This window comes from Aureobasidium pullulans, assembly GCF_000721785.1.
Source record: "Aureobasidium pullulans EXF-150 unplaced genomic scaffold scaffold_2, whole genome shotgun sequence".
NCBI lineage: Eukaryota > Fungi > Ascomycota > Dothideomycetes > Dothideales > Saccotheciaceae > Aureobasidium > Aureobasidium pullulans.
The window spans coordinates 1,851,381-1,871,002 of NW_021941022.1; the positions used below are offsets into that span (position 1 = coordinate 1,851,381).

At 50.2% G+C, this 19,622-nt stretch overlaps 10 protein-coding genes across 10 annotated transcripts; 5 read left to right on the top strand and 5 right to left on the bottom strand.

The window, feature by feature from the left end:
- Nucleotides 1-270: 270 nt before the first annotated feature.
- Nucleotides 271-2,189, bottom strand: M438DRAFT_331785 (uncharacterized protein; the record flags this gene model as incomplete). Its single annotated transcript, XM_029903434.1, has 3 exons — nt 271-639; nt 693-1,024; nt 1,085-2,189. 3 exons carry the CDS (start codon nt 2,187-2,189, stop codon nt 271-273), a joined length of 1,806 nt encoding a protein of 601 aa, XP_029765122.1.
- A 1,950-nt stretch (nt 2,190-4,139) lies between these two features.
- M438DRAFT_352111 (uncharacterized protein) lies at nt 4,140-4,523 on the top strand (the record flags this gene model as incomplete). Its single annotated transcript, XM_029906772.1, has 1 exon — nt 4,140-4,523. One exon carries the CDS (start codon nt 4,140-4,142, stop codon nt 4,521-4,523), a length of 384 nt encoding a protein of 127 aa, XP_029765123.1.
- A 742-nt stretch (nt 4,524-5,265) lies between these two features.
- Nucleotides 5,266-6,940, bottom strand: M438DRAFT_311705 (uncharacterized protein). The gene is made up of 2 exons (XM_029902485.1): nt 6,240-6,940; nt 5,266-6,180 (listed from the first exon to the last, which is right to left on the bottom strand). Exons 1-2 carry the CDS (start codon nt 6,560-6,562, stop codon nt 5,442-5,444), a joined length of 1,062 nt encoding a protein of 353 aa, XP_029765124.1. The 5' UTR covers nt 6,563-6,940; the 3' UTR covers nt 5,266-5,441.
- A 773-nt stretch (nt 6,941-7,713) lies between these two features.
- On the top strand, nt 7,714-8,508 carry M438DRAFT_94532 (uncharacterized protein). The gene is made up of 2 exons (XM_029910416.1): nt 7,714-8,231; nt 8,419-8,508. Exons 1-2 carry the CDS (start codon nt 7,794-7,796, stop codon nt 8,446-8,448), a joined length of 468 nt encoding a protein of 155 aa, XP_029765125.1. The 5' UTR covers nt 7,714-7,793; the 3' UTR covers nt 8,449-8,508.
- On the bottom strand, nt 8,471-9,444 carry M438DRAFT_264602 (uncharacterized protein; the record flags this gene model as incomplete). Its single annotated transcript, XM_029899959.1, has 2 exons — nt 8,471-8,519; nt 8,570-9,444. The coding sequence occupies 2 exons, from the start codon at nt 9,442-9,444 to the stop codon at nt 8,471-8,473; spliced, it is 924 nt and encodes a 307-aa protein (XP_029765126.1).
- Nucleotides 9,445-10,152: 708 nt separating this feature from the next.
- On the top strand, nt 10,153-12,466 carry M438DRAFT_342481 (ubiquitin fusion degradation protein). The gene has a single exon (XM_029904766.1). It carries the CDS (start codon nt 10,211-10,213, stop codon nt 12,422-12,424), a length of 2,214 nt encoding a protein of 737 aa, XP_029765127.1. The 5' UTR covers nt 10,153-10,210; the 3' UTR covers nt 12,425-12,466.
- Nucleotides 12,467-12,949: 483 nt separating this feature from the next.
- M438DRAFT_402715 (uncharacterized protein) lies at nt 12,950-15,136 on the top strand (the record flags this gene model as incomplete). Its single annotated transcript, XM_029909613.1, has 1 exon — nt 12,950-15,136. One exon carries the CDS (start codon nt 12,950-12,952, stop codon nt 15,134-15,136), a length of 2,187 nt encoding a protein of 728 aa, XP_029765128.1.
- On the bottom strand, nt 14,815-16,627 carry M438DRAFT_289690 (uncharacterized protein). Its single transcript, XM_029901688.1, has 3 exons — nt 16,145-16,627; nt 15,943-16,019; nt 14,815-15,874 (listed from the first exon to the last, which is right to left on the bottom strand). Exons 1-3 carry the CDS (start codon nt 16,326-16,328, stop codon nt 15,209-15,211), a joined length of 927 nt encoding a protein of 308 aa, XP_029765129.1. The 5' UTR covers nt 16,329-16,627; the 3' UTR covers nt 14,815-15,208.
- Nucleotides 16,628-16,834: 207 nt separating this feature from the next.
- On the top strand, nt 16,835-18,374 carry M438DRAFT_342483 (1-aminocyclopropane-1-carboxylate deaminase). The gene has a single exon (XM_029904767.1). The coding sequence runs from the start codon at nt 16,990-16,992 to the stop codon at nt 18,022-18,024; it is 1,035 nt and encodes a 344-aa protein (XP_029765130.1). The 5' UTR covers nt 16,835-16,989; the 3' UTR covers nt 18,025-18,374.
- M438DRAFT_94567 (uncharacterized protein) lies at nt 18,042-19,479 on the bottom strand. Its single transcript, XM_029910417.1, has 2 exons — nt 19,353-19,479; nt 18,042-19,255 (listed from the first exon to the last, which is right to left on the bottom strand). The coding sequence occupies exons 1-2, from the start codon at nt 19,457-19,459 to the stop codon at nt 18,226-18,228; spliced, it is 1,137 nt and encodes a 378-aa protein (XP_029765131.1). The 5' UTR covers nt 19,460-19,479; the 3' UTR covers nt 18,042-18,225.
- Nucleotides 19,480-19,622: the final 143 nt, after the last annotated feature.

A 19,622-nucleotide genomic window follows, 5' to 3' on the forward strand; every position in this document is an offset into this window, starting at 1 on the left:
ATCGTTAGTGGCGTGGACTTCACACCATAGTTGCGCCTGTTTGGAGGCATTCGTGGTACTATTCCAACAACAAGAGGTAAGAAAGAGAAAAGCTGCGTGGGGAGGTCGGTCGACAAGGATTGATTTTGAGGTTCAAAGCTGGCGTTGATCGACTCAGCTGTGAGACACTGGGGTATTTGAATATGCTACGGGCAAGATAAGAAGCCCGGATGTCTTCATGAACAAGTACGAAATGTACGTAGAAGGATGAAAATGTCCAGCTGCATAGCCCTAAAGCTCTTCATCTTCATCGATGGGTTGTGCAGATGGAGGTAGCTGGGCTGGGTGGACTTGCGGCGCTGATGTGCTCGCAGACAGAGGTGAGGCACCAACGGGAGCGGAAGGGTGAGTAGTGGGCGCCGAGCTGGGGCCTGTCAGGCTGGGCTTGCCCAAGGGACTGGCGTCAACAGCTCCCAGGCTTGGGCGCTGCTTCTTGAGAGGACTTTCTGAGTACTCGTCTGTGGGTTCGGCGAGGAGCTTATGGCTAGCCTTATCGCTGGGAGAAGCGGAAGTGTCGGTGATGTGTGCAGTAGAGGCGCCGACATGGGGAGATTTGCTAGGAGTAGGGTTGTTGAACTCGCCGGAGTGCTGACGCTTGAGCTGTGAGAGAGTCAGTCTGATTGAACCGGCAGAAACGAAAACAGAAAACGTACCTTGATATGGCGAACACCCTCGGCCATCTCCTCTTGACGGAGGCGATCTTCCTCAGTTAAGATCAAGGGGTTGCCATTTTCATCCTTGACATCGACATCATCCATTTCATCACGAGCACCAGGCTCCTCGTCTTCTTCGTCGCTGTCCATAGCATCGGCATTCTTTGAGCCCTTGCGATTGGCGCGTGCGGCAGGATCGCGATAGCTTGAGAAGCCTTTGGTGCCTTGATTCTTCAGAGGACCGAGCTTCGAGAAATCAGTGCTACGCTTTCTCGTGACGGTCGATGAGGCCTTGCGGCTAGGTGCGATGACACCCATCTTCTCAAGTTGCTCTGTAGAATCGTGTCAGTGATAAGAACAAAGATGGAGACGGTGCAGAAGAGGAGACTTACTGGGGCTACGGTAGTAGAAGGTAAAGGTAGCGAAAGGGCTATCTGGAGGGTCAATGCCAGTGACAGTCTGTGTGCTGATACTCTTAGGATCAAGCGTCTTGGGCTTGTCGAGGCCTGTTGTGTGGTCGACGTCCTCGTCTTCTGCAGCGTCGTTGGCGGTGCCTTCATCATCATGGACATCGAATTGAGGCGAGTACTCTCCACGCTTAATCTCTCCGGAGGCAAGAACGCGGAAGAGTACGATCTTGATTTGACCAGCAGCCTCGCTTTCAGGCATATCCGAATCCGAGTCTGAGTCAGACATTTCGTCGTCTCCCATGATAGCTTCTGTAGGAGCGCCGTTGTCTTCACCATAACGCAGGACAGTGTTACGGTCGTAGCGAGGCTTTCCCTCATCATCCTCGTCATCACTGTCTTCTCTCTTGATCTCTCTCTTTTTCTCCTCGCGTTGGCGCATCTTTTCAAACTTCTTTCTACGCTTGTCGATCAAAGCAGCCTTTGCCTCCTTGTCAGTGCTCGTCAGATCCAGTCCGTTGAGCCAGCGCTCCAGTCCAACCTCACGGAAGAGGAATTCACGCTCGGCCAGACCACCGCCTTCGGTGTCGGGTATGCTGACCCATCTTGAGTTGACCCAAGTCTCTTCACCCTTGCGAAGCAATGTTGCAACCTCCTCTTTTTGTCGGCCGTCAAAGTAGATGTATGCTGCGATGGTCTCGTTCGGTGATGAAGTGCGGGGCTGATAGGGCGGGATCATAACTTGAGGTTTGCCAGTTTCGGGGTCGATGGGCGCAGGCTCTTTCCTGGGCAGACCTCTAGTCATGCCGGCAGTTTGTGGGCCTACATAGACACCCTTGGGGTTGGGGTTGGTGGGTGTTGGGCGGGGAGTCGAGTACGGGACCTTCAAGCCTGAGGTCAGAAGAGTGATGGAGACAGCGAAAGTCGACTGCTGAGGCTGGCCGGTTGTCGAGTTTGGCGGAATAGTAGGCGGAGGGACTGGGATGTATGTGTTGATGCGACCAAAGCGCGACAGACTCTGGACACCATGTTCGGCGAGGGGGCCTTCGGGAGTGTGTATGCTCACGGCGATGCCTTTGAAGCACGGCATGTTGAATGTTTCTGTAGTTCCTGTCCTAGATGCGCAAGTGGATCAAGAGGTGCTGCTGCTTGTCTTATCGGCTAAAGGGCCATGCAACAGGGCGCGGTCGTCGAGAGCGTGCTTGTGTCAAAAGTCGATCCAAGGGGCGGGGTCGTGTAAAAGGATGCTGGACGCAGCCGTATTGCGTCTTGTGATTATCAGAAGCGACGGCAAGGTAATCGGCGCTCTGGACTGCTGCAAATTGGTATGCACAAGTAAAATGACAGGCTTGTGTGAATTACATGCACGAAAGATGACGACCATCCAATGAATCTGCTGCTGCTCCGGACAAGCAAGCTACCAACTTCCACCACTTCTCCGCCGCCAAGCAACTCATGCATTAATTTCATGTGACGTGCCTTATTTTTGTCCCTCCAATGTCTTCTTTCCAATTTCACTTCCGAACTTCTAAGAATATCTCATCTGTTTTATTCTCGTGCGTTTGCACTGACTTCACAGGCCACGGTTTCACTTCTCGAATATGTCCAATCTTATGCAACCACTTGCATGTTTCAAGGCAACTTCAACCATCCGTTTACTTATCTCAACGCGCCTTGACGCGTGTCGCGTGAACTTAAAGCCGAGGCTTGATTTATCCACGATTCATCCCACCATCATCTTGCGTTTTATCTCCTTGACAAGATCATCTCATTTCTTGGACACCCTTTGTCGTTGCACTCATCTTAGCAATCCCGAATGTGGCATACAGTGATCATGCCAATCTAGTAGGGGCCTTCGTCGCGAGGACAAGTGACCATCTAGTTCATGAAGAGCACAATTACCAGCACGTTCTTCATAAGATGATTCTAGCTCCTGCCAAACGAAACATGGAACAATTTATGGACTCCTGCCTTGACTAGGTCTTCAATCGTTCAGAGTTCATTAGATGACATCCGTCCTTGTAACAGCCATGACAGTCGCATGGTCACTGACCGCAGTCGTGCAGCAACAGCATGAATGGATTCCTAGAGAAAGAACATTGCTTTCAAACGAACACCAAACCCTCTTATACTAACTTCTTCTGCTACTGCTTTGTGCAGCTCGAAAATTCTAGACAGCAATTCAAGGCGTTCGTGAAGCCAACACAACCGAGTCAGGCATCCTGGCTGTTGCCTAGGTATCCCCTAACATCACGCTGTGCTGCCTGACCTTGAGAAAGAAAAGTCCTCTATATCTTTGTTCACAAGACCTCACAAAAACATGCTCCCCATCAACAGAAACACCTCTCCTCGTGCTTACCACATCGACAACAAACACCTCCCATCTTGCTCCAACACATAGCAAACAACCACCATGATCCCACCACCCATCCTCTCACTTTCTCTACTATCAATAATCCTACCCACAATCGCCTACGCAAACACCTCAAACCCGTCACGAAAACAAGACTCTCCACCACAACTTCTATGCTTGGATTCAGGCGTCTGCATACCCAAAGCAATCTCAACACCATCGTTAGACTTGGAGTATCATGTTGATTTGGATGTCTTTGGTCAAGCATCTCTGGCGCCGCAATTGGGTGTGAGGATGCTGGATAGGCATACTGTTTTCGCTGTGAGGATGTCAGGTACAGGGAATAAGGGACAGTTACGATGTGGAAGAAAGATTACATGATCATGGGAGATTCTTGTTGCGTGAGCAATTTCAATCTCTTCTTGTCCTACGATGACGGTCGGATTGTGGGCATCCCAAATACAGTATGCAGATGTGCCTTCCTCACATCGATCGCATAACTCTTCTGATTGAGCTCTCAAGAACGAGCTTGCGGTTGATCTATACTCCGCAAGCGCTCTTGAATCGACCTCTCAGCAACTCGAAAGCCAGAACATCTTCGCTAGCGAGATTCTCGCAGATCGCCGAATGTCATGTAAAGTTTCGGGAACGAGACGTAGTTCCAGTCTGAATTGAACAACTGAGAGCATGTTCTATTCATACGACACTTCTCTTCGGTCATCTCCTGGTCGAATTCGGAAGTCGTTAATGGAATCAAGCAACCTGATAGGCGTCCACCGTATCGAATTCCCCAGCGCCGAAGATCTCCTTGAGGCAGTCAAGAGCTTAACCATAACTTACAAGAAGCACGTGAGTGCAGGCCCCAAGCTAAGCGACAATCCAGGGCCGACGCCCAAGAACTTGCTCGACGACGAAGACATCCATGAGGAAAAGAACGCTATCGCCAAGGAAATCTTGTTGGAACACGAGGAAGATACCAAGTCATTCCTCGATAAAGCAGTCAAGGATGCGGACATGCTTGTGGGTAATGACGGCATCCCTGACCTCGAGGTGGGCCCTGATAGGTTATAACATGACCCGCTTGGAGATTATGGTCGCCTTTGCAAGAACCATCATTTGGTCCTGTGCTGAAGACCTCCTTCACCCTCAGGTCCGCGACTGCTACTCGGGTCCCGACGCGGTATTGACATGAGTCTAGACGTGGAACGAGGAAAGAAGCTGGATAGTTTCTCTCTCAAGTCTGGATAAACTAGATCTGAAAATCAAGCTCTCTCATTTGCTCTCTCTCTCTGGACATCTCAAGTAACTCCAAAAGCTTCTTGCATTTCCACACGTACGAAACGACCTTGTCCGAATGCGGGAGCTCGGTTAATACAGGTGCTGTACGAGTACCCCAAGGTGCCCCTGACTGATCACCTGTCTCACTTAGCCTTGGTCTTCACCTCATGCTCACACATACAGAACAGATCAGACATCAAGGGAAGGTCAGGTGAGTGGTACAAACGACGAACCTGTATATTCAGAAGGTGAAGTTGCAAATGTCTTGAATTTCAATCTTCTTCTCGCTTTTGCCAGTCATTTGACTCGCTCCACTGTTGAGTTCTTTGGAGCTTACATGTCGATTGACCACTGCTTGAGGACGATACGACGTGTTAGGATTGTCTTGACAACAACCATCTCTTGCATCGAAACCATTACAGCTCTTGTGTGTTACAAAGCATTGACAAAATAGACATAAAAGTAGATTGATGAATATAAAAAACTTTGGAAGTCATGAATACATTTTTCTGATTTTTCATACTTTCAATAAGCAGGCGTAAATATACATTAAACGAGTCCCCGAGGACCCTTTGAGGGAACGTGTTCCCTTTTTCTCTCGATTTCTCTCATCCATAACCCCATACAAATATGTGTGCAATAGAAATGAAAAACTCCCCAAGTCTATAATCTTCTTCTCGTACAATCACTCAGTCATTCTTGATCAACCGTTTACAAAAGGTAAGCGGCAACACCGAAAATACCGGCGAAGATGGCGGAAACACCAGCCTTGGAGGCGGCACCGGTGTAAGCGACAGGGGTGTAGGTGGAAGTGGCATTCTTGCCAGCAGTGCCGTTAGCATAGCTGTAACCACCAGTGCTGACAGCAGCAACGACAGACATAGTCGACGAAGCGGCGACCTTTGCGTTGGCAGAAGCAGAAGCAGCTGCAGAGGAAGAAGAGACAACGTTGGGGTCAGTGATGGGGTCGTTGGAGTCGCCCTGGCAAGTGGAGCGGACGGAAGCACAGGCGGCCTTGTCGGCGTTCTGGGCGGTGTTGCAGGAGGCTTCGGCGTTGGTGCAGGTGTCCTTGCATTGGGTGAGTTGAGCACGGCACTCGGAGTCCGAAGCGGTGCAGGCGGAGAAGGCAGTGGAGCAAGACTGGCGAGTCCACTTGCTGCCGTTGTAGTAGCAGGCGGCGGTCAGGGTAGAGCAGAAAGAGCTGTCAGCGGAGCCGGAAACGAGGCAGGTGGCTTGGATGGTTGTGCAGGCGTCCTTGAAGTTGGTGAGTTGGGCGTTGCAGGAGGTGACGTTTGCGCCGGTGTTGAGGCAGTTCTGGTACTTGGCGACGGTGTCGAGGGTGATGGTGTCGGAAGTGGAGTAGTAGCAGGCGTTGTATTGCTTGGTGCAGGCAGCAACGTCGGCGGAGCCAGATGACAAGCAGGCGCTGTTGATGTTGGTGCAGGTGTCCCTGGTTTGACTGTTAGTATGGATTCCCCATTGCAAGACGCGTATATCAACACTACTCACTTGCAGACAGCGTTCTGGGAGTTGCAGACGGCGTCGGATTCGCCAGATTCACCACACTTGATGTACTTGGCAACACAGTCGGAACCGCCAGGGATGATGGGGAAGGTGTTCAAGCAGGAGTTGTAGTTCTTCTGGCAGGTGGCAGAGCCGGCATCGCTCTGGTTGCATGTGTCAAGGTCGTTGGCGCAGAGATTCTTGCAGACGGCGAGTTGAGATGTGCAGGTGTTCTCATCCTGGGTGGTGAGGCAGGACTCGTAGCTGGAGACACAGTCCTGAGCAGCAGCAAGAGCGGCCAGGGAAAGGAGGGCGGTGGTGTATCTCATCTTTGCGGTATGTGTTGTGATAGGGGGTGGTTAGGAGAGGCAGGGAGATAGATGAGACAGGATGCAAGAGAAAGATGCAAGAGAAGAGAACAAACGAAGGCTGGGTGTCTTCTAATATGAACGAGCAAGAAAGAAGAAAACGATGGCGGGGGATAGTGGATGCTATATTGCCTGCCACCAAGGGCTGATTATATGCATTGCATGGCAAAAGCCTCAGCTGCAAGCCATCAAGGCCCCGGTTATTCCCAACTTACAGCACTTTGGCACTCGCGCTAGACAGAAAGTTGATAGATCGGGAAGGAATTATGGATGCTTGAGTTTCGAAACGGAGGATTCACCTTGGGGGCATTTTTTCTCGTATAGTTCGAGGTCTCGGAGAACAACAACGGGCTTTGAAGTCATGCTCGTTGCCAGACAGCGAGTAAAGTTGCACCCGTTTGCAAATGAGTTCTCGGCCTGCTGTGCCTTGTTCGTGATCGAAATCTCGAATTCACAAGGAGATGAAGCACATTTGTTTGATGAGGAGAAAAACAGACTCCGTACCTTGCATGTAGAACATGCAGAACGCTCAGACTAGTTCCAGGACATGCTATCGCTAGCTCAGGAGTGGTTTCCCAGCCTCACCCCAGAATCTCGCTAGGGCTTGCGTGTTTTTGCTGACAGGCTTGCACGCCGAGTCATTACTCCGAAAGCATCCAGCCTCATTCTGTTCCGCTTTCCAATACTTGTGACTCCATTGCAAAGAACTCTGTAGGCGGTTCTGCGGTGTGCGTATGTTATTTGCATGCGTTGCGTGGTCTTCCGGCACAGATTGCGTGTTCGTTTTCTCAACGCAGTCGCGTCAACGGCGAGGGAAAAACGGCGCAGGAGACGAGAATCAACAAACAGCGCTTGGCGGCGTTGTCAAGTTGGTTTTTCTTGACATGTGGGGTGAGGTTCGCTCCTCTGACAACAGTGTTGGCGCCGGTTGTCTGTTGCGACAAACCGTGTTCATGACGCATCTCCTTTTTCTCGCGTCGCAATTCTTGACCGTCCACTGCCAACTCTGTCAAAGATCGCGTTATTCTTGATGTTGGTGAACATACGAGTTGATAGTCACGAATCGCAAGAATAGAAAATGAGAGACAAAGATAGCAACACGAGCTGTTTTGTGGCGATGAGAAGGATTTAGAAAACGAGTCGTGAAGCGTACTTGGCAGGCACCCGAGGTAACCGACGAGTGATCCTTTCAATGGGCGACCTGACGACCTTTTGTCTATTCTCGAGGAACAGCTGTCTAAATTTGAACATATTCAGGAATCAATTCAGTCAAGCGCTTCGAAAATGGCCGGACCAGACGGGAAGTTTGACTGCGAAAAGGGTGGCGGTGAGATTCTCGAAGCCGACCCGAGGAGCACCATCGACACTCGTCTACACCTTCATGAACCGTTCCACGTCGCGAAAGCAGGCGCGATGCTGCAAGCCAGCGGCGCCCTTTCCTTCCTCAGCGCTTTGTGCGTGGACGCCCCGAGTCGACTGCTCATCATCGCTCAGCGTACCCTTCATCACATCCGCACTGCTGTCGTACCTCGCTGGAGTGGCATTCGTAATCTATGCCGCCCGTAGCGCTGGGGTGCGATGGGGATATATATTCTTCAAAACGTTCGTCTGGACAGATGGTTGCATGAAGGTGTGTATGTATATCATCGGCACAGCCGCCGATTGGCGACTCGCGGGAGCCATCATGATAGGAATCGTGATATCTGTCCTCGAAGCTCTATACCTCGATAAATGCTCCAAATCAGATGTGTCTGAAGAGTGAGTGAATACGCCTGGTGTCGTGTGAGTCTGTACATCATTGAGCTGACCGTTCCAAGGTCGACTCTTCCTGTCTAATGCTTGCTTGAGTAATCATGCCGTATGGGATCGTCAGTCAGAGCCGTAAACGTCCCGATAACATTGTCCTACACTAGGACAACTAGCATCTTGTCAGCAACGATCTGGCATTGGAGGAAGCGAAGCACCTACTAGACAGATTCTTGGCCGAAGATGATATGCCAAAGGTATTCAAACACACGACCTGACGTAGAGTCATCCAGCTCAGTATTCATCAACCATTGATGCATGCGAACATATTCATTCCTGGTTCTCTTGAGTATTTGATCTCTGGAAACAGCGAACTGGGCACAGCATGCAACACCAATGACTTCTGGAACATCGTCGTTGCCAAAGATGTCCCTCCACGCAGCAGCGAATGCTACTTCGGTTGTCTTGCTTTCATCCACAGGCTCTCGAAACGGACGTACTTCGTCCGGACATCCAGGATTGGGTATGCACCTTAGGTTCGCATAGCCGTTTCTCTGCACGAAGTTTGTGTTCAACGAGTTGAGGCTCTCAACATTGGAGTGACGAGCAGCGTCGGTGTGCCATGCTTTGAGCCAGCCAAATTCGTGAGAGTGTACGAATGCGACAGTCGATGGCAGCAACTCGTAGTTTTGGATGATGTAAGATAGGTAGGCATTCGCTTCCTTGCCTTTATTGCGGTCTGTGTGTAGTGTGATGCTGGCGTTGTTGTCGACTGTATACACGAAAGCGTCCCATCCTTTTAGCTGTGTTGTCGCCCATGTCACATCGTCGGTGGACAGAGCGCCCATTACCACCGCCTTGTCGTTTGGTTCGGCATCGGATGGCGACGATGAGCTGGCCTCGGTATATGTTGCTGCGGGTTGTTCCAGTTGCTCTTCTTCCTGAGAGCTCCCAAATCCAGGAGCTGTTCTGCTTGTGGAATAGTCTACGTGTGATGGGTGGACCGTAACTTGCACCTTCTCGGGCGAGACATGCTGCAAAACATTCCTAATATTCGGCAAGTCGGAAAGTTGGTAATAGAAGCAAGCGATGGTCATCAACGTGAGTGCTGCAACAGACAATCTAAGTAGCGAGTGCATGCTTGAGGTTTCGACAAGACGGGCAGGTAAGAAAGGGCCATGCCTCTAGAAGATATACACCTTGGGGATAAACAAGCTTCTCGACAGGCAAATGAGAAGGACAAGCTTCACATGTTGACAGATGCGTAATCTCAATGCGTACGTCCCATGTCGAAAAAAGTGGACGCTTCACCTGGTCTGTGGTTTCTTCACAGCAGTGGATGTTTGAAAATCTGAGATGTAATCAAAACATTACTCGATATATACCTGTGGAATATTCTTCGTCAGGAATGCTGTTGTACTGCTTCGACAAAACTAACTTCGTCGTCCATGGCAAGACATCTCAGTCTCATCGTGATCGATTCGTGTCTCGTTAAGTCGCGTCTTCGTAACAGCGAAAAGCCACCGAGGCGCGTCCCTTATGCGTACGCCTTGTTTCATAGATAGAATCATACATCTGCATGTCTCTCATCTCAAATGATGGATCTCGCCAAGATCACAATGGTGTTGGAAAACAGAAAGTGAATTGTTGATGAAGAGAACGGACCGAAGAATATCAGCCAGGGTGTGAAGAACAACAAGCCGGGATAGGAAATCAGCGATTATCTTATCTCTCCCCCGAGAATCGCCGCAAGTGTGTTGATGACATACGCAGGCGGATAGCAACTTCTAGAACAAAGCGTGTTTCAAGGTCAATCAGGTATACGCCTTCGAGTCGTGTTCTTGTCCTCGAGCATCTCACATCATGGACACTGAATTACAGTGGTCAGGACAGTTCGTCGCATCTTCAGCGACCAATCTGAGCGGCGACAAGATCGTCTTGCCTCAAACAGCACTCGAACAATTACTATCCGCTGCTTCAACAGCCGCTGCCGCCACATCACAACCCTCGAACGACTTCAATACCTACTCGTCGTATTACGCCGGCTCCCAAAGACCATCACACCGCTCCGAAGAACAAAAGAACCAATTACCACATCCGTTGACCTTCCGTCTGGTCAACGCAAACAATGGACGGATCGTATATGCAGGCATCCGCGAGTTCTCGGCCGAGGAAGGATGCGCTACCCTGAGTACTTTTCTCTGGCAAGCGCTAGATCTGAAAGAAGAAGGAGCACAAGTCACAATTCATGCGCGACAAATACCCAAAGGCACTTTTGTCAAGCTACGCCCGCTAGAGGCTGGCTACGACCCTGATGACTGGAAGGCCTTGCTAGAACAACATCTACGCACCAACTATACCACTTTGACTCGCGGAGAAGTGCTAGTCGTACCTGGTCCTGCGAGAGAAGAGTTCCGCTTCCTGGTCGACTCTTTCCAGCCCGAGTCAGATGCTGTTTGTGTCGTTGATACAGATCTCGAGGTTGACATCGAGGCCCTCAACGAAGAGCAGGCAAGGGAAACTTTGGCAAAGATTGCGCAAAAGATACAGAGCAATCGAGACGGAGGCTCGAGTTCTGCCGGCGGAGACTTGGACGTTTTTAAAGTACAACAGGGTCAGATTGCGCCAGGGGATTACATTGACTATCAGCTACCTTCATGGCCAAGATCACAAGCGTTAGAGGTCGAGGTTGAAGGTGCTGAAACTGACGATGATATCGATCTCTTGATCTCGCCCTTCTCAGCACGACAACGGAATCGACCGCGCCTCGACGAACACGTCTTTGGTGACTTCAGTGGCCATCCGACCAAAAGGATACGTCTCGAACCATCGAACGTCGAGCTTGAAGACGCAGAAGCATTGTGGATCTCGGTTCATGCCTTTCGCCATGGGAACGACCAAAGTTCCGCCGAACCTCGTCCATTCACGTTGCGAATCCGCTCCGGCGATTTGAGAACTACCCAGTTGAGTACAGCCTCCGAACAACCTCCAAACCCGGAAGATGTACGATGCAAAAACTGTGGTCAGTGGGTCCCTCAACGAACACTGATGTTGCATGAGAACTTCTGTCTACGCAATAACATTCTTTGTCCGCAAGGATGTGGCCAAGTTTTCCAGAAGCGCTCTCCCGCGTTCGAGAATCACTGGCATTGTCCTCACGACACTTTCTACGGCAACACCACCTCTTCCCAGCAGAAACATAATCATCTCTACCACCCCGAATCACAATTCACATGCCCATCATGCAGTACAACCTCAACTTTCACGTCTCTCCCGCAACTCGCTCGTCACAGAACTTCCGTATGTCCAGCGAAGACTATCTTGTGTCGCTTCTGCCACCTTTCAGTACCACAAGAAGGTGACCCGGATGTGCCCAATGCCGAAGCTTTGCTCTCAGGCCTCACACCACATGAACTTGCAGACGGAAGCCGAACAACAGAATGTCACTTGTGTTCTCGAATCGTCCGTCTTCGAGACATGGAGACTCATCTTAAGCATCACGATCTGACTCGCAAATCACGTCCGGCACCTAGGATATGTCGCAACGCCAATTGCGGTAGAACGCTTGATGGCACTTCTCACGATGGTAATACCAGGGCTCAGCCAAGAGACACTGGCAACGACATTGGCTTATGCGCAGCGTGCTTCGGTCCACTATATGTTAGTACCTACGATCCAGAGAACAAGGCCTTGAAGCGCAGAATTGAGCGACGCTACCTCACCCAACTCCTCACTGGTTGTGGAAAGTCCTGGTGCCGCAACACGTTCTGCAAGACCGGAAGAACGAATACTGGCGAAGGCGGGGCTGTGACCACAAAAGATGCTTTGCCAATGATCAAGCCATTTGTCGATGCCGTAGTCTCTGCAGAAACCAAGCCATTGCACTTTTGCGTCGACGAGGCTAGCCAAACTAGAAGAGCTCTGGCCGAGATGTTGAAGGAGGAACACGGCATGAAGGGAGAAACATATTCACTACCCTGGTGCATAGGTGCTTTGGAAGCAGAGACTGGGCAGCTAGACAAGGCAAGAGAATGGCTAGGCAATTGGGCACCCACGAGGTTGGAAGAAGGGTCGTGATGCTAGTCGATATAGCCATGGTACGATGATAACATAGACGAGCCGAAACGTAATAATAGACATGAATGAACGAGTTCTTCAGCAGCCCAAGTCCATGAACCTGTAGAGTGTTATACGTCCCATAATGTAAGAACAGGTCTCTTAGGAAGGTGCCCTGGAGATCGCTCTTTCCTTGAAATACTCGAGGAATCGAGCTCACGTCGCCCCACTGACACTGAGAGCATGACGGGTCACGACGACTTGATCATCACTTCCCAGCCTCGTGCATTCTTCGTTGCAACCTTTCGGATGCTACCCTCTTCGCAAAACCCTAAGATCTACAATCAGGCTGATTTTCGGATGTCTACCACTCCACACTTCCATGCAGACCCCCGCCATCTCCACATCTTCGCCGATACCGTCGGGCGACGATCGACCGCAGCGAAACCAGGAATATGCGATGATGTGCTCGAGTAACGAGTATATAGATGTCAGGATGTCTTTGTGTGGTTTTTTTCCGCATAGCTACTTGCTCCAAAAGTAACTATGCATACATCTACCGCCCTAGTACCGCTGCTGGCACAAGCAGCTTTTGGTGCCGCAACTCGATTTGTCCCAAGAGCATACAATGTATCGTTCACACCGGACCAGACTCGATGGCCTAGTGGTCTGCACCTTGCTGTCGACTACTATCCCTCACAATGGCCAGAGTACATGTGGGAGTCAGATGTCGCTGCCATGAGGGATGCGAATATCAGCTATGTTCGTATCAGCGAATTTGATTGGGAAGTCCTGGAGCCATCTGAGGGCGTCTACAATTTCACCCTCCTTGATACCACACTCGAGTTGTTTGGCAAATATGGTCTCAAGGCGATTGTTGGAACGCCCACAGCGGCACCTCCCAATTGGCTCACGGAGAAATACGACGTCAACTTTGTGGATCGCACGAACCAGACTCTCATCTTCGGATCTCGCAGACATTACAGCTTTTCGTCTTTCAACTACAGGAAGTTGAGCCAAGGAATTACACAAAAGCTGGCTCAGAGATATGGCAACAACTCAAACATCGTGGCCTGGCAATTGGACAACGAGTTTGGATGCCACGACACAGTACGCTCCTACGACCACAACGCCATCACGAGATTCAGAACTTGGCTGGAGGAGAAGTATGGGACTATTGAGAATATGAATGAAGCTCAAGGTCGTGTCTTCTGGAGTTCGCAATACGTCAGCTTCGACACTGTTCAACCTCCCTTCTTGAACGTCTACATGCCGAATCAAGCTCAATTGCTGGACTGGTATACCTTCAGCTCTGACATGGTCATTGAATTTGCCAAAGAGCAAACTGCCATCATCAGACAACATGCCCCCTCTCACGCCGTCACAACAAATTTCATGGTCAGCTACACGGACTTTGACCATTTCAAATTCAATCGTGAGGTCGGTCTTGACTTGGCAACTTTCGACAACTACCCTCTCGCCGGTGTTTCTGAAGGCGCTGAGTACCTTCGTACTGGTCTTCCTGATCTTCAAGCTCTGCAACATGCACTTTACCGCGGTATCGCTGGCTCTGCATATGGCGAGAACAACGGCCCCTTCGGTGTCATGGAGATGCAACCTGGAGTGTTGAACTGGAACACTTACCGTGTGTCTCCTTTGGAAGGCATGGTTCGTCTTTGGACTTTGGAGACATTTGCCTCCAAGGGTGACTTGGTCAATTACTTCCGCTGGAGGCAAGTACCCTATGCTCAAGAGCAAACTCTTTCCGGTCTCTTCGTCTCCGACAACACTCCCGACGAAGGCTTTGGAGAAACTCAGGTTGTGGCAGGCGAGGATTTGCCCGCTCTTAGAGAAGCGTTGGAGTCCGAAGAGACATCCGCAGACGTGGCACTCATCTTCGACTACACATCCGTGTGGGTCTGGAGTATCGAACCCTACTCAGGTTCTTACTCCCCGCTAGACGTTGGATTCGAGAATGCCGGTCTCGCGTATCTCGATTTAGTCTCAACATTCTACACCTCTCTCCGCCGTCTTGGACTCAATGTCGACGTCATTTCTCCCGACCAAGCCATCAGCGGTTACAAAATGGTCGTCGTCCCTAGTCTTCCCATCATCCCTGAAGCCTTCAACACGGCATTGTCTTCCTATAATGGCACTGTAGTCCTTGGTCCTCACACCGGCTCGCGCACTCCCGAATTCGCTTACCCGCCGGGCTTGAACCCCTCTGCAGGCACCATTCGCGATAAATTGCCCATGAAAGTCACGAGAGTGGAAACACCGCCTACATACGCAAACAGTGGTGTCTCTTACGCAGGCACGACCTACAATATCTCACTCTGGGAGGAAAACATCATTTGCACTCGCGACAATGCGACCAGCACCGCATCCATCTCGTCAACCTCTGCACACAGAAAAAACAAACCCGCCGCTTGCTCGGCAAACAACATCCACTATTTAGCTTTCAACCCACCAGCAGATCTCTTGGTCAGCTATATTGGTGACGCGGCGGCCAAGGCTGGAGTCAAGGATGTTTTTGGAAGAAGTGCTAGTAAGGCGAATGATGTGGGGGAGAATTTGAGAGTGCTTGAGAGAGGTGGATTGGTGTGGGCGTTTAATTATGGTGCTGAGACGATCAAGGCGCCAAAGGTGAATGGGAGTGTTGTGTTGGGAGGAAGCGGTAGTGGTAATGGGACTGAGATTGAGGGGGCTGGTGTCAGAGTGTGGAAGCTGTAATCACCTCTTCATCGCATAGTTTGAAATCAAACAAATCAAATAAGGCTTGCTTCGCAACCATACACACCACAACTACTCGATCTCCAACAACCCATACCCCCCAAACGACCCCAACGCCTCAAAACTATCCAAAATCACCACCTGTTTCCCCTCAACTTCGATAAACCCTTCCACTCCTGGCGCATCACCTTCATACGCTAAATCCTTCTCACCACCTCTATCCACAATGACCGCATCCCAACCAGCTTGAATCGCACCTTGCGCATCCTTTTTGACCTCGTCGCCTACATATAGTAAATCCCAATCCTGTTTCTCGAATTCGGTACCCTCTGCTGCGAGTATAGATCCAAGCATCGAAGTGGCGGCGTCGAAAATTTCAGATGAGGGTTTCTCGCAGCCGACGTCGTAGCTCATGATGCAGAAATCGATGTCTGTTTGGGGTTGCTCTTGCATTGCTTCCTTTTCGATCTTTGAGCCGTGTCGGAGATGGTTTACCCGTAGACCCAAAGAGGATAGCACATCCGGCACTCTATCGTCTGAATTTGTGATTACCCCTACCACCAAGCGTGGAGATGCTGAGGGCAAACGGGAGGGTTGGGAAGAGAGGTTGCGTAGGTATGACAGTACGTCTGGGAATGCGGTATAGCCTTCTTTGCTCCAGAAGCGGTTTATCAGATTAGGGGTTAGAGAGGAAGGTAGAGGGCCTGGGTGATGTGGTTGGAATGTTTTGGTTATAACCTTTGAGGGGGGGTCGGTCAGTGATGTGGAATGGAAAAGGTGGTGGAAGAGTGGATGGGGAGATTTACTTCTGTCCACCATTGTCTGGCTCCCATATCTGTAGCTTTTCCGTAGTTTGAGTATGATTTTGAGACTTCTTTGAATGCTAGATTTCACTCGTACATCAGCTTTCGTTCTGCTCGAGATATCATGCTTTCCCCCTCGTTTATTGCCATCTTGCATCTTCCTTTTGATTCGCTTTTGCCAATTGTTCTGAGCAAATTGACTTACCTGTTTTGAACGACTTTGCAACCTCATCGTCAGAGATTGTGACTCCCATACTTCTAGCCACACTGCCATATTGCTCGGCAATGGGACTGCGAGGACGGAACAACGTGCCAAAGGCGTCGACGCAGAGTAACAAATTACGTTTCATGATCGGATTATCCTGTTGATACGAGTTTCCCTCACTCATCGGAAAAATCAAAAGGGAATGATGAGATGGGTTTTGTCAAATGCGATTGGTGGTACTGGATGCTGGTTACCCATGTTTGCTTCAAAGCAAGATTGATGGTGGTTGGTGATTTGCCAAGACATTTTTCATTTGGTGGAGGAGAAGCATGCGTGTCATTTGATGTTTGCTGGACCTTCTCTTTTCTTCTTTCTTGTTTTTCTTTTTCGTATGACCATTGCAACTCGATGGTGCAGATTGCTTGCACAAACACGGTACTGCGTGACTCAGGTACATGTATCCATACTCCGAGATGGGCAATGGCATCCGACCGGGCAAGAGTCCGCCGCTCCTCTACATTACCCCACGGCCCGAAGGAGGATACGATATCGGTCGGCGATTGAAATGCGCCCTTGATAGGCCAACTTCTCAAAGGTAGGGCAAGCATACCACGACAAAGCTCTGGTCGCAGCTGTAGTAATTAGAACAGTAGAGTCGCTCAATATAACCTCTTTTTCCCTTTCCTTTCCAATCGATTCCTCTCGCTTCCAATCAACTACTTTCCAATCAATCAATTACTATTTGGTTTGTGTACCCAGATCACCAATTGTTTCCAAGAGCAGCAACACTTCTTACTCATTACCAATCCCAACCACCCCGAAAGGACGAATACCATCTATCCATCATGCGTCTTGACAAATTCCCCAAGGAGCAATTGACCTTCGGCACTCCCACACCAATCCAACACCTCCCTCGTCTCTCCAAACACCTCGGCGACAAAGTCCAAATCTACGCCAAACGCGAAGACTGCAACTCGGGCCTCGCCTTCGGCGGCAACAAGACAAGAAAGCTCGAATACGTGATCCCCGAAGCAATCTCCGGTTCCTACGACACCTTGGTCTCCATCGGCGGCATCCAAAGCAATCAGACCAGACAAGTTGCAGCCGTTGCCGCAAAGCTGGGTATGAAGTGTGTGTTGGTGCAGGAAAATTGGGTAAACTATACAGAAGAGGAGGAAGATAAAGGCGTGTATGGGAAAGTGGGCAATATCGAGCTCTCCAGAATTTTGGGCGCAGACGTGCGCCTCGACGCCTCTGGTTTCGACATAGGAATCCGCCCTTCCTTTGAGAACGCAATGAAGGAAATCACCGACGCGGGCGGCAAACCTTTTGCTATTCCTGCAGGATGCTCAGAGCACAAATATGGGGGTCTGGGTTTCGTGGGCTTCGCACAGGAAGTTATGGAACAGGAAAAACAGCTCGGCTTCAAATTCGATTACATTGTCGTTTGCGCTGTTACTGGATCCACACAGGCTGGAATGGTTGTGGGATTTGCTTCTGACGGCAGGGCGAAATCGGTCATTGGTATTGATGCATCAGCGAAGCCGGAGAAGACACATGCGCAAATCCTGCGTATCGCTCAGAACACTGCCGAGTTGGTTGAGTTGGGTAGGAAGATCACCGCCGAGGATGTGATTTTGGACACAAGATTCGGAGGCCCGGAATATGGATTGCCAAATGAAGGAACTATGGAAGCTATCAGACTTACTGCTAGGACTGAGGGTATGTTGACGGATCCTGTTTATGAGGGTAAGAGTATGGATGGCTTGATCCAGATGGTCAAGAAGGGCGAGTTTCCTGAGGGGAGCAAGGTCTTGTATGCGCATCTTGGTGGCGCACCGGCGTTGAGTGCATATGCCGGTATCTTCAAGGAAGGATAGAATTAACCCGAACCATAGAATACAATAGAATTTCTGGCCATGCGATTCTTCCAAGATAACGTTGTGTTCGAGAAACACTTCGTCCAGACGCCACTGGACGTAGTGTTTGAGTTTTTCGTTTGTAGGTGGGTGACAAGTCGGCCAGAACAGACATGAGTGCGATGGTTGGTTCGAAGCATGGCAATCATACCATGAACGTGGTTACTTCGGCCGCCTCAAATTCAAAATTTCCTTGAGCTTGACCTGACCTTTCGCGCCCCAACCAGCACGACCTCCTTCAACTTGCGGCCTCACTTTCACATACCAGCTCCAGGCCCTTTTATCCAGCTCAGTAGGATCAAGGATAGACCACGACTGGAACAGCAAATCCAAAACCTTGACAAGATGTCCCAAATTGGCTTCACGCTCGGCGGCAATCTCAGATGCCAGTCTCCTCTTCTTTTTGGCTTCAGGTTCATCTTCGAATACCAAATCAAAAGCTTTCAGGATATAGTTATGTGCAGAGTCGGCTTGATAGACGGGAAGGCCAGTAGTGCTTGCTGATGCTGAGACGATGGGAGGGCCATCGAGACGTTTCAGTTGTTCCAGATCGAGGGCCAGTAGTGCTGGTGAATCCTCAGATGACGTTACGTTTGCTGGAAGATCAGACTCTGCCGCAGGTGGCTTTTGATCCGGATCCTCTGTCTTGATAACATGTGCGGAGTTCTTGGTGTCGGTCTTCCACTCATAGCCCCACCGCTTTAGAACGCGTATGTCTCTAGTCATGACTTTGACAAGCGGCTGACCTTGACCCCAACCTTCTTTCTCCGCAGATCCAGATTTGTCAAGGCCGATGCTTGCAGCTTTTGCTTGAGCATTCATTGATGTGACTGCTTGAGCAAGACTCAGACAGCTTGAAGGAGGTTGTTCAGGCATTGTGTATCTCAGCAAGACAGCAGCAAACGTCAATAGTAAAGGAGCACGGTTTGTGGTCAGAATGATGCCTGCCAATTCATCTTCGTTGAGATCAGAGGAAGGGAGAGCCAAGGCTGCCTCGACATCGACAGGTGATTTGATCTCGGTTGGGTCAGCCCTTAGCCGTTTGGATGATGAAGAAGTAGATTCTTCGGGAAGGCCTCTTTTTCGTTTGATGGATACACGTTTCGCAGCAGCCAGAGTTGCTTTGGCAGCCTTATCGTTGGCGGAGGCTGCTTTGAGAGTCTCAAAATCAGTCTTGGCAAGATCCTCGATGCTGTTGAAGCGTCAGGAGAAATCTCGCAGGCGTGAGGAGACAGATGTATTAAGATGGGCAAAGAAGGACAAGGTACAAAGGAATGGTTGCCACCTACGTGACTAGATTGGCCTTCTGAAGTCCTGTGGCTTGTGCGATGGCAGCGGCCAAAGGTAGCTTTGCCTCGGCCGTCAGGAACCGCAACAGATTATTAGTGGCCGCCATGACTAGTATGATTGTTCACCAAAACCGAAAAGTGACTGATGTCTAGGGAAGTTGGTGATGGAGATGGAGAGATGGTGGAAGATCGGCGTTACCCCAAGAAGTCGGCTTTACGCATTGGTCAAGGGTTCAATTGAAGGACAAGAACTTGACAGAGCTGCAGAGG